Source organism: Rhea americana, unplaced genomic scaffold (genome assembly GCF_003343005.1).
Source record: "Rhea americana isolate MKP2758 unplaced genomic scaffold, rheAme1 scaffold_315, whole genome shotgun sequence".
Taxonomy (NCBI): domain Eukaryota; kingdom Metazoa; phylum Chordata; class Aves; order Rheiformes; family Rheidae; genus Rhea; species Rhea americana.
Window position 1 is genome coordinate 759,279 of NW_028186441.1, and position 13,094 is coordinate 772,372.

The window sequence follows — 13,094 nt, forward strand, 5'->3', positions numbered from 1 at the left end:
ACTTACAATGTTGAAGTCGAGTCTTAAAAGCATAAAAAATGAATTTTTTGAAATTAGACTTTTGATGGAGTGCTTCACAAAAGCTTATGGTCAGTAGTTTTAAGATGTATTTTGAATAGACCAATTTTCATTTGGTATATAATTAAGAAGTGAAATCTATGAGGACTAATAGAATCTGTAGTAGTTTTATTAGTTATCACTTACTAACTCAATAGGATTACTGAAAATTTAGCCTAAAATGTATACACTGTGAAAGTAGTTCATATTTTGGAGATGCAGGTATTTGTAAGCTGCTGTATGAGCATTGTTTTTTTATTATGTTTAAATTCATCAGAGAAGACAGCTTGGCTTTGTTCAGTTACCTTTATATGATGTTTTACCTTTAGATAAACTTTACCAAAAAAGCAAGGTTGAATTCTGTATTAGAAGCTTTGCATACACTATTCTCAGTAGGTGTCCTGCCTTCTGATTTGTGAAAGGGAAAAAGGGGAGCTACATGCATAAGGCTGTATTCCTGACTTAAAGTGAAAATGGAGTCATACAGGTATGGAAATGAGTGTTCTTGGAACTGAGGTGTGTCCTTAGGCTGCATCTCTGCAACAAGCTGAAGAATGCTTTAAGTCCAGCTATTGACCGCAGAGAAACACATTTCTTAGAGATATCATTCAAGTTTGGTAGAGAAATGATGGGTTAAAAGCTTACAGAGGTCAGACTTCAGATCCTGCTGCCAAGTGTTTGGAATATAGTTTTTTGGATTTATACTTTTTTTTGGTAACATAATACAAAGAGAAGTATTTTTGTAAAGATTTCTGCTTTGTAACTTACCATAGAAAATAAGTGCAGGAAAGTTTTCTGTATTGCTTCAGAGGGATAGACAAGACARTCTTAAAAATATCTACCCTTGAGTCTTTAAATACTATTGTTAATTGTTTGGATGGCAAAAAATCAGCTCTGAAACATAAAATCATTTGAAACACCTTTGGTTTCTTTAGCCCCTTTTCAGATGTTACAGGGTATTTTTAGTTGCATAGATCCTTAACAGTCTAAATACTTTTTTGCAGAAAGTTGCTTTGTTCCTAAGTACCTCTCTATCGCCGTATTTTGTATAAATGTCTTCAAACTGCAGAATCTTACTTTACTTTGTGCCTGACTTACATGAATCAGTTTACTTGTGCATGCTGTCATATGCATAATAATTATGTTGATCCTACATAGACTGAGTAGAACAACCTGAGTAACTTTCTGCAGCTACTTAGAGACAAATTGTAGCATCTGAATCATTTTTAAGAAATGCCAGTGTATGAATTAATGTGCAGTTAGTATTTGTAGACATGTAATGTGTTTCCATAACTGAGTATAAATGGAAACTTTTTTTCTGACAATATTTGGTATAATAGGTGTGGATGGTCATCCATTCAAAGAAACTGTGATCAAAGACAAATCCAAAATTGAATAAATATTTATTAAGTTCTCTTTTTTTCTGAAGTCACACAGTATGGCTATATACAAACTTGAGCTGCAATGTACAAGGGAATGTTTACAGTGAAGCTTAGTGTCTCCTCCTTAATGTGTTTAAGTTTTTGTGACTTGGTTGCTTGAGGGAAATGGCCACTGACTAGTGAAACTGAAAAGGAGACAGAGTCTTTGCATGTAGAATAATATGTTGCATCTTTTTGCAGCTATATACCGTGCTCCGAGAGAATACATGTGGCAGTAACAGAAATGGCAGCCTTGTTTCCGAAAGTAAGTACCCTTTGACATTAAAACTAGCTTGGCCTCTTTCTTCTTTTTGTTAGTAAATTTTACTGCCATAAATAAAAGCCAAAACCAGAAGGTAGGAAGAAATGACTGGATATTTTTGTCAAATCTTGCATCTTTGTATTTATTACCATGCTGATTGGAAGAAGTTAATCTGTGAATGCAGGCCCTAAAGCTGAAATCTCAAATTAAAAAAGTACATGCAGTTCCCCTAAAACTGAAGAATATTTGCATCTAGCTTAAGCAATCATGTGGTTACAATGGAATTTTGTTATACTAATCAGTCCCAACCTTCCATTTTAATGCCATTGCTTGGATTTCTTATTGACATGTTCATTTAAGACTGTTAACAATCTACTGAAGCAACATGTTTCGCAGCAGATTTTAGTGAGTGAAATCTCCATAATTAACTTTCTGTATAGTCTTACCTACATTTGTGATTGCTGGGATGGATAGCTTTCTGTGGATAGATGGATAGATAAGGGGAAGGGGTTGTTTGAGATCAGACAAATTGCTCTTCAGTTTGAGGTTAGAATTATCTACAGTTAAAGTGAATCTGTCCTGCTACAAAATAATTTGAATGACCATCTTATCTCAATCTCAAATGTTCTGGAATCTGAATCAGATTTTCTTCTTGCTTCAACACTACTGAAGATTCAGGTGTGTTCCTTTGTGACTCCCTTTGTGGCACAGTCACAGATTACACATCTGAATTTATTTCCCATATGAAAAGTATGTTTTCAGGCCTACCTGGAGACTGGTCACTAGAAAGCCCAGATGTATAAGAAGCTGTCACAACGGAAGAAGGAAGGGGTTAATGATACAAGGGAACAGCTCTTCAGCTGCTATAAAAATCGCTAGGGACCTCTATGACAAGTTGCACTCTCCACTTGTTAAAAGGAACTGACTGTTCATAACTCACCAGTTGTGCAGCTGTTTTGTGTACATACACCCCTGCTGCAACCCAATAAATAAATAATAAACCCAATACAGGTTTCTAACAAAGAACTCTTGCATCAAGTTCTGCAAGTGCTGGTGACCTGAGGCAAGTAATGGGAATTGGCCTAGTCCAAAAGCAGTGTTTTCACATGTAAAATTGCCAGGAAAATCTCATGCTATTGGGCCTGTCTGGACTCCTTGTCTTGTACATGCTCTGTCCTGGCCTCCCTATCTCAGCCAGGATGTAGGTTGGGAAGCAGTAAATGGGAATTAGACAATTTGTTTGAATAACTTCCTGAATCAGAACGTTAAGCACTATTTGCTACGTGCTGCCTTACAGTAGTTTGATTCATCAGGGATGAAAGAGGAGAAATTCTGGGAACTTGTTTTATCCTCTCTTACGCCACATTTCTGATTGCAGTGATTGCTCGTAATATCTCATACAGTTCAGAGAGAAGTCCCAGAAAGCATAGAGCCCTAGCAGCAGATGTCCTGTATTAAAGAACATTTGTTCATGACTACTGGCTAATTAGAAGTGGTCCTAAAATAGTTCATTCTGTCTACTTCAACTTTTACTTTCCCTTCTCAGAAACCCAAATCTGAACTGGTAAGGACTTCATTGCGTCTACTGACATCTAGTGCCTACAGACTCCAGTCTGAATGCAAAAAAACCCTTCCTGTGGAGACCTGCCCTACGACAGACATCCAGCTGGTCACTCAGCAAGTTATCCAGTGTGCGTATGACATTGCCAAGGCTGCTAAACAACTGGTTACCATCACAACCAAAGAGAACAACAACTGAGTTGCACTTGATTTTTTTAGTCTTGTTTTTTTAAAGGTTGAATTTCAAATACAGGTGTGGAACTATTCAAATTTTTACAAGAAAACTAAAGGGGCAAAAAGCTTTTTTTTTAATTCAGTATTATTTTTGCATGTTTTCTAACAATTTTAATGATTAATTTAACCCACTGCCTTATTTTGTGTCTGTTTTGCCAGTTTAGTTACAGATAATAGCATGTTGCAAATGGCCCTGGAGCGGATATCACATACCAACATTGTATCAAGCTCTTATAAGAGATTTCCTTCAGGCCATATTCTGCTTTCAGATATTGCTTGCACAACTCCTATTGAAGTCAACTGCACATATCAGAGAGCAGAATCTTGCCTTTGCTCTGTACATCCTGGAGCCTCACTTGTAGTGAAACCAGGCTCTGAAGGCTCCAGGAGCAAAACTGCTAAATAGCAGGAAGTTTTGTAGTCCTCCTAATAAGAGAATGCAAACTGAGTATTATCTATTCCCATATCAACTGTTGTGCAATAATACTTTTTTAGTCTGCTGAAGCAATAGTAGTTGTGGGCATCYGAGCTTATTAAATGTAACTATACAAGGTCTTTCGTCACTTTATCTGTTTTGGAAGGAATTTAAAATTTAATAGTTATTTCTTTTAGTTGTCACTATGCCATTAATATATGTTTGATGTTACCTTTAGGGCATTAGTGGTTAAAATATTATCCTTTGTTTCTGATTTAGTAACTCTTTCTGAAGTTTCCTACAGAATTTTATTACCATCTTCAAGGCAAAATTTTGTTTGTAGCAGCATTGTTCAGTATCTCTTGGGAGGCAATTTTACTGAAGATCTCTGTGATAACTATGAAAAAAAAAAAAAAAAAGGAAATTAGAGAAGTGCCAGTTCAAAGGAAGCTATGTCTGCCAGAGTAATTGCCTTTGTACATCAGTGTATCCGAATGTGAAAAGATTTTATATCTAGGAACTTTCATGCAAGTTTTTCAAAATTTTACAAGCTACATATGGAATAACTCAAGGTCAGTCACCTGTCAGAAATGTAGACAGGTAACAAATAYCAGTGTGTGTTTCATTTTTTCAATTACTAAATTCATGAAAATTTCAAAAAAATGTGTAGTCCATACTTTCAAAAATGATAGTTCCTTAGGAGTCTAAATTCCGGGGAGAATCAGTGGTATGTTGCCTCCTAACTTGTCCCATCTGAAAGTGTGCTGTCACTTTCAAAGAGCCTGTCGTGTCAGGTTAACTGGTAGCCACTTAAAGCAGTGCTTTAGCTGAAAATCAAGCTTAAAAAACAGAGACAGGTGTCACGTGTCAGTAGTTCATATGGGAAAGTGTTTTACCTTACCAGCTTGATCCTAGAGCTGTTTCAGTGATCTGATGGCAAACAGCAGAAGGATCATGACTGACAGATACAGTGCTGCGCTCTGTAGGGGGGCTACACAACAACAAGGATGGAAATTGATCTTATAATAATTTATCTGGTTGAATGTTTTGACAACTTTGCTCGCTTTGTTGCTCAGCAAGTGTTGTGGAATTCAGAGGAAAAAGATCTTGATTTAAGTGAAACAAGGGAACAGATGAGTTGTAGTTGGTTGCTTTTTCAAAGCAAAACCCCAGTTAATAGTATTGTGATACTTTTGATGCCGCGAGATTTCATAAATCCTGCATGTCATGCCTATTTACATATAAATGTGGCAAAGCTTGTGAAATGTGAAAATTTCCACCAAATAGAAGACCTTTCCTTGTTATAAGTAATCTTACGACTCTTTCCTCTAGTTCCAAAAATTATAGGACCACAAACTGTATGTATATTGCTATATTCTCTGCCCTCTCTGTGTTAGCCAGCAGTATCTATGTAAGTGTCATCATATTGTGGTCTGTCTAAATATATGAATATTCAGCCAGTCTTCACAGAAATGCTTGATTCAGAAATGGCTATCTGCCATTCCACAAACAGGTCTAGCATATTCTAGCATTGTTCTTTAAGGCTTTCTGGTGAAAATCTGCCATGTGTAGGTTAACAAACAAGAGCTAAACTTCAGTGGTTCTTTCCTTTTAGAATCATACTTGTGTTTGTATGTACATACAAACATTGCCCAAGTGCCACAGTATTGTTGGATTCTTAAATGTTGTAAATAGCTGCATTTTTAAAGTATTTTAAGTTTGAGGGAAGAGGGATGGAGAGAGATTAGATGAAAATCTAGTCGATCCTCTTCAAAATCTGTCTTTTTCTTCCTGTACTTCTGAATCCTAGAACTGTTTCTAGATTTGCAGGAATGCAGGCAGGCTGGGATTAGAATTGTAGAAGACAAATATTTATAAAGCCTATTTCAGAATTATCAGTATATTTCATTACCAGTACATAATCTCCTTTTAAGATTTTTTTTTCTCTTGAATTGGCATAATTGAAAGGTAGAGTAATGGTATTTTTGAATCTCTCAGGACATCATTATATGCATTTCTTTAACATATCCTTACCTGATTTGCAGTTACAAGTTGTTTAAATTTGCCTCTGTGCCAAAACAAAAGCTAACTTTAATTGCAAGCCGTTGTTCTTGCTACACCAGCTACAGATTTTCTAAAATAATTAAAGGCCAACCTGCAGTCAGTTTCCCATTCTGTCACATAAACMACATTTCTGGTAAACTCCACCTTCTCTGGACAAATGCTTGCTCTAGATTGGTCATCATCACAGTTTATCATTGCTCCAGAGCCAGTTTGATGTGGGATATGAAATTTTCTTAGGTGTCAGTAGAGCAGAAGCATGGTCTGAGCAAACACTCATGTGCTTCATCAGGTCTTTTCATAAAAAGCAGATCCACAGGCAGAGTAGATTAAAACTAATTGTGGAACTAAGAGAGTTGTATGTTAACCCTCAAGCTGTGTAGCACTGCAGGTCAGAGGATACTGCAATACCTGAAACAACAAAGGTGATTTTTATTTTATGATTTGATCGCTCTCTTTCCTGCCACCCCCCCGTCCTCTTGACAAAATGCTGCATAGGAAGTGAAAATGCCTTTTCACAAACTTGTATTTATCAGTGTCATTCTGGCTGTACATTCTGATTTAATCTTTTGTTTACTGTATTATTATAAAATGCTAAAATCCTTTGTGTGTAAAATTATTCTGGGTTATTTTGTGCTTGTTTTGTGAAGAAAAGATATTGGAAAAGTTCTATTAGTTAAGGTTACAATGCTAAAATAGCATGAATGTCTGTAACATGGCAATATGACTTGCACAGATTTGAGTCTGCTTCACCAGGAGAAGTGCTTGGCCTGAGCTTAAGCTGCCATTGCCCACGATGACATCAAGGAGTCAAGAGCAGTAGCTCTAAACCTCACACGCTCCTGTGGTTGCAGCAGTTTGCTTATATAATGAAATTAACAGTTGTTCAGCTTGCAGTTAGTCATTATTTGTAAAAACAACAACAAAAAAATCCTTTATTGAAGTCTTCAACACAGTCTGAAGGGGAAGTGAACTGACATGTTGAGAAGTACTGCCACAGCATGCACTATCTGTCTCACTRATTTGCAATATATGTTATGAAGCAACGGCTGAACTTCTAGGGTACGTACTGCTTTTCAGAGGTAGGAGTYTGACTTTAAATACAAAACACAACCCATAGTGGCTTAGAGTAAGCATTCTTTCATATTTTTACAACCAACTGCAAGTTGTATTTCCTTTGCTGTTATTCCCGTTGAATATTTTGACTCACCGTAGCATGTACTAAAATAAAACATCACAACTCCTGAACAGACAGTAATTGAAGCAGTTCAGAGTGGAGTCTTAAAGGCATGCTCACACCTCTCAATTTATTGGAGCCAAAGGAAATTTGATCTTTATTTTCAAATATCTTATTTATACACCACTTAGTCTTAGAGTCATTGTACACTATTCCAAAACCATCATTATATAAGGAGTTTCTTCATTCTTCAAAATTTTCTTTTTGCAGTATCCAAATTCATTTAGYGCTCATTCCTCAAGTATAAAGGACAGGAATCTTCAGGTCCATGCTGCTTTTGGATGACTGTAGAGCTAGTGGGGGTCAAAACAAAGAAAATCATACATACTTTAGGGGCTCTAGAATTAATCTTCTGCACATGAGCTATTAAGGATGCAGAGAAAGTACTTGCAGTGCAGCAAATCTTTCAGGAAAAATCCACCAGTAGCTTTTAAGAGTTGATAATTTAAGGCAATACAGTCCCCTTCCACACTTCTCTGATTCTTGTCACTACTATCTATCTAATACATTGCTAAGAAGCAAGCTACTCTGTACAGTAGCTTATTGCTTAGAATGAAAAAGGTGATCGCCTTGGCATGAGATTTTTAATCAGGGTAATTCAAATACAGCTTAGTTTTTGGAACTAGACAATGTGATAGAAGAGGGAAAAATACTGAAAAGCTCTGAAATGCTTTGTAGCAACTGTTCTATTGCAGCTGCTAATTAGAATGTCATTTAAGGCAGTAGCAAAAAGTCTGCCTCAAAAAAGAAAGTTAYGACTTCATCAGTATCGGCAAAAGAGAAAAGCATTTCATGAGAGCGCTACAGAGTTCTGCTAAAAATAGCTTCAAGGGAAGGAATGGGTCTAGCATTTTCCTATGGCACTATAGGGCAACTAAGATACAGATTAGAAATAATAAAACTTCTACTTACATGAGGATTGTCACACTTTATGATATGTTTAAGTGTTATGATGATCTGTGAGTACAGAATTCCCCATAATGCTATTTACCCTGTTGCGATATCCTTGCTCAGCCATGCGCTTGGCCTCTTGCTGCACTAACTCCTCACAGTGCTGCTTTATTAATCTCTCTTCTTCTTCTTCCTCTCTCTGGTGCTGCTGCTCTTCTTGTTCTTGTAAGTGGCGTTCTGTCAGCTACGGATAGCAAAGATGTGGGCTATTAAAAATTTGATCACAGACTACTCTAGGAAGTTGCACTTGCATTTCAAAGCAGCACTCTGTAGCAATATGTTTCTGATACAACCAGGTTTAATGTGTGTACTGAATATTGTCTGCCTGTCTTTAGCTAACATGTTAAGGGACAAATCCAAAGTGCATTTGTAAACTTCAGCAGAACTGGCTAGAGAGTCTCTTTGTCCACTTAGATTCTGAAACTTCCTTAGCTGACCTCTCAGATGCCAAGCCATTCTCTGCTACAGTACTTTTCCATATATTTTCCAAAAACAATAGTTAAGTAAGTGTATTGCAACAGCACCTCACGTACATTTGGGGCACATATCTGAAAACTGAACCGTACCTGCGCTTCCAGCTCCTGTTTACGAGCTGTCTTTAATTCCGCTTCTTGCTSTCTCTCTCGCCTAGTCAGTTCTTTGGCCTCCTCAAGTTCTTTAATCAGTTGCTCTCGATACTTTACAGACTCTTCTTGAGCCCGTCTGTTTAACTCCATCTTTTCTTGGATCTGGCGCTGTCTGCCTGCAAGGACCTTTTTGGAGTGAGGGAGTTAAGGGAGAAGACATCAGTCAAGAAAGGGATCAAACTCAGAAGCAAAACTGAAGAAATCTCAGTGTAGGCGGTTAAAACAGTTCTCAGAAAATATATTAAGACAAATAGAAAACTCTGTCCTTGGTACTGAACTAATTGACAGGGCTTTGTAATCCTCAGGACTCTTGCTTTAAGCAAGTAATGCACCTGGAATGATGGCTTCATAGAAAGAAGAGACATGTCATTAAAAAAGGGCATCACCTCACTCATCAGACGATCTCTGGCCTTCTTTTCTCTTTCCCATTCTTCTTCCCTCTTTTCCCATACTTTTTTAGCTTCTTCTCTAAAGGAGAGATAAAGAATTATCTTTAATGTTTAACTTACAGTTCCCCAGAAATGTATTCTCCATGGTCATAGACGAGCTGTCATCTATCTTGGAGGAGCTCTTAATTTTTTTTTTAACTGTGCATAGACGCACCTAAAAATAATCTGCAGCTCTGCTTCTCTCTCCTTTTCTAATTGGAGTTGTTCCTCAATGACACGTTTCATCCAGGCAACATCTGCAACAGCCCGTTCTCGTCTTGCAGACTGGAGACGCTGATCCTCATCTTCTTTCTCAAGGAGGGCTGATAAAATTTGCCTGTCTGTTTCCTAAAGGAAAGTCAAAAGATTAACAGCAATCCAACAGGCTTAGCGTGTGTGCAAGGCTTCTCTGTGTAAAAATTATCATTGACAGTGTCAAGGGCATGCTCAAGGAAACACTCAGCCTGCCAGCTTCTCTGATCTTTGTGCTCCAGCCCTGTTCACAAGCCAGAAGTGGCTTGCTGACTAATTATTTGTAGGCATAGGAGGCAGGCTCATGAAACCCAGGAAAGAAGTTTCTTCAGTGCACAGTATCTGTAACATAAATGAAGGGGTATTTCCTCTTACCAGCTCCTCTTGTATCTGCTGGGCTCGTCTTTTTAATTGAGCATTACACTGATGCCTCAAAAAGCGACTGAAGAAAAAAAAAAAGAAAAAAGAAAACCTGCAAACAGATTCTGAAGCCCTAGATTATTATATACCAATATTCAGTACTATAGGCAATAGAGGTGGAGATGCTAGCAGTTCCTGCTACTTCTAATATAAGCAGAAATAGAGTAATTGCACCAATATAATTTGCTCATTTACTGTTCTGGGTGCTTCCATCAAAAAACTTGTCTAACATGCTCTAGGTGACCCTGCTGAGCAGGGAGGTTGGACTAAATGATCTCYGGAGGTCCCTTCCAACCTTACCGATTCTATGATTCTATGACCTAAAACCCATCACTGCTATTTGCAGTATCTCCTCATGCAGCAAGTGCTATTAGGGACACAGGCATAGATTCTATCCAAGCCCTACTGAAATGAGTTACATGCTATACCACACCCAAGCTCTATCTTCTTCCGGTGCTCTTCCATTTGTTTCCTTTCTTCTTCTAAGTTCTCCAGCTCCCACTTCTGCTTTATTAAATTCTCTTGTTCTTTCTTCAGTTTTGTTGCCTAATATTTTWAAAAGGGGAAAAACACAACAACTAAGAAATAGCACTTTAAAGAGCTAAGATATCTCAGAGAGATCCTTTGTACCAGTGTTTGTACCGTGTTTTACCAGCAGCAGCAGGAGTGGTTCCAAGAACTCGACTCCTTTGCAAGCAGTCAAAACCCTCATCGCAGTAAATATCTCACATAAAATTAATTCCTGTCTCACTGACATATAGCACAAGAGACACAGTGAGCAGCTCCAGCTGAGCAAAGCCTTCAGCATGAAGGTATCACAATTAGAAGTTTCTACGAATCTTTCTCGTCTGATGCAACACAAAATCGTGATCATGTTTCAAGAGGAGCAAATAAAGGGTACTAGATTTCAATGGATATGGCAATGTCAAGGCAAAAGTGCACATCACTGATAGAAATTTATCACAGCTTGCTTTGTTCCTGATGCAATCTAACAGAAACGTAGAAGGAGGAAGTCAGGTCAATGTTGCTGTATTTGAAAGCAAAAGAACAAACTTCCTTCTCAAATCAGGAGAAACTAAAGGTTACCTCTGTCTCCTGTAATTTCAGTTCTTTTATTTGTTGAAGTAACGTCTCTGCTTGCTTCTTCTCTTCCAGTCGACGCTTTTCTTCCTCTTGTCTCATTCTTTCCAGTGCTTCCCTCCGCGCAATTTCATATTCATTCTCATATCGTTTTTTCTCTTCTCGTTCAGTTGCTTCTTGCTTATCAAGCCAAAAGAAAGCATAGCATTTAAGTTTAGGCTAACACAAAGAAACAACCTCTGGCTCAGGAAATCCACAAATCACAAATTCCTGCAAGCTAAAACRTATTTGGAGAATGTGGAATAAAATATTATGAAAGAATATAAGGACAAAGCAAGACTAGATGATGACTACTGTCTGAAAGTGGACATTGAACTAGACAGATCTTTAGCAAGACCCCACAGAGCTCTGATGCTAAGCACAGGTGATGTGGTGTTAGTCTAATGACAGTTTGTGTACAAATACACTCAGTTTCTTACAAAGACCTACATTATTATTTTCATTAGTTAACTGAAATGTTTCTTTAATTGAAGACCTTTATTATTCTTTCAAATCAAAATTATTGTAAATCATACGTATATATTCCAAACACCAAGTTCTTGAAGTTTGGCACTCAGTTCTGTGTGTTACAGGTAGCTGTCACAGATGAGCACTGAATGCCACGTGTAACCATGCAACATGTGTTCAGCAGACAGTATCACTGGATATTCTAGGAGACAAACAGTATGTTTATGTTAGCTAGAAATGATGACTCTTAATTAAACGCATCCTTCCTGTTAACGACTCCTGTYGTTCTGTGGAAACCAGAACTTCTCACTGTTATGGGAATCAGCCAGGCAACATAAGTCATTATTTGATAACTGATATAAAAAYAATGAAGCAGCAGGCAAATCCTCCTATTCCTTCCACATCCTATTCATGTCCTTACAGGAAGGCAAGATGTCTGTGAACTGCCTTAACAGGCACATACTGCAAAACATGCTCAGAGATACCTGGATTCCTCTGAAGACCACTACTGACCRGCAAGCCCAGAGCCGTCCCAGCGTACCTGCTTTTTCTGCATTAGCTGATCACCCCAAGCGTTTATTACATGCTTCTTGTGCAGCTCTGACTCAATCTGCAGAAGACAACATACGCAGCATCACCATTACTGCCAGGGACTCTTTGCCAGCAAGATCTAGATGGGACACTTTGGAGACCCTCCTGGCGTGTCCTTAGCCCCAGAAGTCCCTGTGGGATCTCCCTGTGCAGCGGCATAGCTTGTCTGGCTGTCCTCAGTCTCCACCAGAGCGCGAGCTGAGGCCTGATGTTGCATGGCAGTTCTGGGAAACAGGACAGTGATACTGAACCAGAAATGCAGCAGCTGGAGMAGGTCAGTAGAAAAAAGAGGCACTACAGACATCTCAGGTATAGTGTTAAAAAGCATCTAAAATATTTACACATTATTTTTATCCACCAAATATAGAAAAGATGGCTAGAGCTATATCACTGCAAAACATCAGAAATCTTGCTGCAAAGCTTTTTTTTTTGTTTGTTTGCTTGTTTTTGTTTTAACAAGGCAGGAATCTCTAAAATATTCCGTTACATAAGCCATAGGCACTGAAAATCTGTTCTCGGCATCAAAACAGATTTCTCACTGTTTTTGACGAATACCTGCTTTCAAGGGAGTTCTTACACAGTTAAGCTGTTTTACCTACTTCTTTGTCTTTTGCTTATTGAATATRTGACAATTGCTACGCTGTGATTCAAACTGAACTACAATAGTAGATACGTGCTGCTGTTCAAATGTTAAACTCTGGTTTAATTAGCGCGAGGCGGCAGGGCATAGAAAGGACACAGCGTCACCTCCTGGAGTTCAGCATTGTTCCTCCTCCAGTGTTCATACAGCAGCTCCTCAGCAACCTGAAAACATGAGAGTCTGGTTAGGTTAGAGCACGCAGTAACTGCAGGCATTAAAACCTTCCGGCCCGGCCGGGCGCGGAGCAAGCCGAGCGCGGGGAAGCACCGCGCAAAGCGACGCTGGCAAGCCGCTGGCACCTCCGGCTGGAGCAAGGAGCGGTGCCCTCACCTGCCGCCGCCGCTGCTCCCGG

The 13,094-nt window shown here is 38.5% G+C and overlaps 2 protein-coding genes across 2 annotated transcripts in view; one reads left to right on the plus strand and one right to left on the minus strand.

The window, feature by feature from the left end:
* GIT2 (GIT ArfGAP 2) overlaps positions 1–6,626 on the plus strand; it is a 34,136-nt gene extending 27,510 nt beyond the window's left edge. The window contains exons 20-21 of the mRNA XM_085310278.1: positions 1,680–1,743; positions 3,287–6,626. Coding sequence (XP_085166404.1) covers positions 1,680–1,743; positions 3,287–3,499 — 277 coding nt within the window. The 3' untranslated portion in view covers positions 3,500–6,626. The remainder of the gene's footprint in view (positions 1–1,679; positions 1,744–3,286) is intronic.
* Positions 6,627–7,316: 690 nt separating this feature from the next.
* TCHP (trichoplein keratin filament binding) overlaps positions 7,317–13,094 on the minus strand; it is a 6,905-nt gene continuing 1,127 nt past the window's right edge. Inside the window, exons 2-12 of the mRNA XM_085310279.1 lie at positions 13,073–13,094; positions 12,850–12,906; positions 12,053–12,121; positions 11,011–11,184; positions 10,358–10,470; positions 9,880–9,946; positions 9,428–9,600; positions 9,211–9,292; positions 8,765–8,950; positions 8,239–8,382; positions 7,317–7,540 (exon numbers count right to left, since the gene is read on the minus strand). Of these exons, the coding sequence (XP_085166405.1) occupies positions 7,508–7,540; positions 8,239–8,382; positions 8,765–8,950; positions 9,211–9,292; positions 9,428–9,600; positions 9,880–9,946; positions 10,358–10,470; positions 11,011–11,184; positions 12,053–12,121; positions 12,850–12,906; positions 13,073–13,094 (1,120 nt within the window). The 3' untranslated portion in view covers positions 7,317–7,507. The remainder of the gene's footprint in view (positions 7,541–8,238; positions 8,383–8,764; positions 8,951–9,210; positions 9,293–9,427; positions 9,601–9,879; positions 9,947–10,357; positions 10,471–11,010; positions 11,185–12,052; positions 12,122–12,849; positions 12,907–13,072) is intronic.